We start from the raw sequence: 3,629 nt of genomic DNA, 5'->3' as shown, positions 1-3,629 counted from the left end.
TCTCAGCAATGCATCCTCCTTCCTGCCCCGACCCCGACCCCAGCACCGGCACCAGCAGGAGCTGCGCAGGCACCCCCATGGGTAGGTGCGGGCGGGCGCCTGCCCCGCCACTCGCTTCTCCGCGGTCCCCTCTGCCCATCCGTCCCGTCCGGTCCGGTCCCGCGCCCGCGCGGGGGAGCGCAGCGGAGCTGCTCCCGGCTCGGCGCTGCCTCCGCGTCCGGCCCCGGCTGCCAGCAGCACCTGGAGCAGCTGCCGGTGCTTCCCCGCCCCCGGCTTCGTCTGCCCCTCACGTTCTTCTTCGCTCCTGGTCTCTCCGCCCCACCTGTAGCCTCTTGTAGGGAAAGAAATCAAAATCTGAGCTAACAAATAGAGGGGAGAGTGAAAGCTCCAGGGGGACGCGTGCGTTGCCAGCAACTTGGAAGGGGCCTGACCCTGGCAAGTGTGGCAAGGCAGAAATAATAGTGTCTAGCGGTACCTGCTGCTCCGTTACCTGTCTTTGAAGTGTATGTTGCTATAGGGGGAACGTCTTTTTATCTGTGTCTGTTCCTCCCTGTTGGCTTGGGAACAGCTGTCCTAGGAATTAAGGTGACAAACTGGGTCATGACTCCAAATGGGGTTGTAGGGGAGGGGGTGCTCTGGGTAGGGAGTGAGGGGCCACGCTGAGGAAAAGTTTGGGAAGCATTGCCCTAGGACAGCCTGTATAGAAATGAGGAATTCCCTTGTTGGCTGTGCCTGACACTGCAGGGCTTTACTAAAATATTTCATTTCATTTCATTTCATTTCATTTCATTTTTAATATTAATGTCATGGAATAGGGAGAGTGAAAAGTTGCCTTACGGTTAACTGAGGAATTTCCAGTTTGGAGCTGAATAATGAAGGTAGTGTGTTGGCAAGGCAGACTTCATTCCTGCTCATCTCTTGCCCTCTCCCTGGCATGAGTGTGGGATGAGCCATCTCTGCAATTAGGAGTCCGGGGACCAGCGAGGGCCAAGGGAGGAAGCTGTTTCACAAGTCCCACCCAAGGGACTAGTGCATTCCCCTCTTTCCTCATCTCTAGGCTGAAGAAGTAGGTCACTGGGTTCTTCCATCCCCCTCAAAGAAGAAGGCTGGCTTCTTCCTTTCCTTTTTTTCCCCCTGAGCTGTGGCAGAGCACTGGAGAGCAGCACTGGTGCCTGTCTGCTGCTTCTTTCACTTTATTGGCATGACTGCTGCATCCTAAGGATTCATCTTTGCTAAGAAAGAAAGTGGGTTTGAACCTGCGTTGGCTAAGTTGCGTTAAGTAATGCATTACAGTCCTAACTTGGATAACTCTGTAGGCTTAAACCTGCGGTGGGCAACTTTTCAGCAGGCATGCCACAAATTAAGCCCTAGCCCTTCCCAAGTCCTGCTGTGATTCCCTGCCCTCTCCATCCCTGTCCAGGTGTACGTAGTAGAGTTTGTGCTTGGGGTGCCAACATGGAGGTAGGAGGCTGCTGAGAGAGGAGCTGTCACTGCCAGAAGCCAAGGTAACTTGGCCCTACTACTGCTGCAGTCTTATATGGTGGATGAGGATCCAAAGCCCTTAATTTGGTAGCAGCTGCAGGGCCAGGGGAGGATTAATCTGCCTCTTGGCAGTAACACCTGCCACCTCGTGCAGTAGGATCCTGCTCTGTTCTGCTCGGCTCCTGTCTCTATTCCAGCACCTCTTAGCTGGGGCTGGCATGCTGCATGCAGCAATGTCCCATGGCTCAGGTCATCCCATGGCCCCCGTTTTAAATCACGTTGGCCACTTTTTTTCCTCTTGTGAAGATGGCCAAAAGGCTAATCTGTGCTTGCCTCTTAACCTACACTGATTCCTACAACTGAGGATGCAGTTGTACATGAGAAACAAATTAGTTTAACTGGCTGTGCTTAATATCAGTGATTTTGTTCTGGTACATGCTGAAATTGTGCTAAAATGCAGATAACTAATGATGCAGATAATTCCATTCATCTGTTATTTAGTTAATGGTATCAACTGGGTGCATCTGACTCAGTATTACCATAGTATCTGAGCACCTTTTTGTTGTACTTCTCACAAGCCCACCTGTGGGATAGGGGTGTACTATGCTAACTCTGTACGTGAGGGGAGCTGAGGCACAGCAAAGCCTAGGCATGATTGAAACAAGGGTAAGGATCCCCAGAGTGGCTTAACTGACCAAATCACAGTTAACATCCTAACTGTTGCACTTGTGTGTAGGCTGCTTGAGACATCGTTTCTTGTGTTCTAAAAGCTGTGTTCAGAGGAGACCGAAATGAGGGCAACAGTTAGCAGGATCAGGGGCTGACCAATCCTCAAGTCAGGGTGTTAGACCAGGGGCAGGCAATTTATTTTGGGCAGAGGGCCACTTAGTGAGTTTCGGCAAGCTATTGAGGGTTGCATGATGAGCAGTCCAGGGGAGATTAATATTAATTTTCTAAATTTTTTTTTAGGGGCCCCACGGATAGAATGGCCTGGTGGGCTGCATCTGGCCCCCAGGCTGCATTTTGCCCACCCTCACGTTAGACAAATGCTGAATTGTCCACTGCTTCAGCCTGGACCCAGATGCTGAGCATTGATGCATAACATAATCTCCACGATTGGTAACAAGAGATGGAAACTTCAGGCCTTTGGTTGAAAATATACCCACATTTCTTTCCTCTTAGTATGGTGCTGAGTGTGAAATGGTTGACCCAAGCAGATGCCTTTCTCAAAGGATGAACCCGTCCATAAATAACTAGTTTAGATTGGTTTGGTGTTTAACCAGAGGATTGAAGGTGTCTTGTGTCTTTTTTTGCTTTTAAACCATAAAAATATTTTGGATATTATAAGGTGGTAGGAACAGAGCCTGCTTTCTGAAGAATGCTCTTTTGCAATGGGAAGAAATTAACCAAGCATTCATTTACCATAGAAAATGGTCAGGGCAGGGAATGCTAGTCACTGCCTTCTGGGGTGGAGGTCAGGAAAAACATTCCCTGAACAAATTTTGTAAGTTGGAGTTCGGAATAACAATAGAAACTGGAAATGCTTCCTGGTTTCTGTGGGCTGACTTTACTGACATCCCCTTTTTGCTTCCTCCCTGCTTCTTTCCCCAAAGATTAAGGGAGGGGAAAAATTATCCATGGGCTCCATTGCAGCAAAAGTGGACGTGAGAATTTCTGACGAATTACACAGTCAAGGACTATTGAACTGCTCATTCATGTTGGCAAAGGCTCTTCTGGAAGAGATGGACTTGCCGTCCTGTTCATGCATCTAAGTAACCAATGTATGGGAGCCCTTAGTGTCCTTCCTACAAGTGCACAGAGGCTGCTCCAATATGCTGTAATTGCAGTGCCTGGGAGCAGACTCAATTAATAGGGTCTGCTGGAATGGGGTAATTACCATGCTCCAGCAGACTCCAGCATCATGTGCATTGGTGTCCCTGCGCTGAAAAAATGTCAATGGGGCGCTTTTAACTAAAGCTCACTGGAGTTTTAGTTAAAAGCACCCTGCTGACATTTTTCAGTGCAGAGAAGCTGATGCACGTGACCTTCCCAGTGCTTTATAGTTTCATAGATTTAGGGTCAGAAGGGACCTAGCAGATCTTCTAGCCCGACCCCCCGCCAGGGCGGGAGAACAACAAAACCCCAAA

General features: G+C 49.5%; 1 protein-coding gene across 1 annotated transcript in view; it reads left to right on the top strand.

Annotated features, from left to right (window-relative positions):
- The first annotated feature begins 7 nt into the window (after window positions 1–7).
- The window catches only part of SLC15A1 (solute carrier family 15 member 1), a 74,936-nt gene continuing 71,314 nt past the window's right edge, over window positions 8–3,629 (top strand). The window contains exon 1 of the mRNA XM_019525530.1: window positions 8–81. Coding sequence (XP_019381075.1) covers window positions 9–81 — 73 coding nt within the window. The 5' untranslated portion in view covers window position 8. The remainder of the gene's footprint in view (window positions 82–3,629) is intronic.

Source organism: Gavialis gangeticus, unplaced genomic scaffold, assembly GCF_001723915.1.
Source record: "Gavialis gangeticus isolate Ggan-Ray unplaced genomic scaffold, GavGan_comp1, whole genome shotgun sequence".
Taxonomy (NCBI): Eukaryota; Metazoa; Chordata; order Crocodylia; family Gavialidae; genus Gavialis; species Gavialis gangeticus.
The sequence above is the reverse complement of the archived record's forward strand: the minus strand, read 5'-3'. Positions and strand labels throughout refer to the sequence as shown.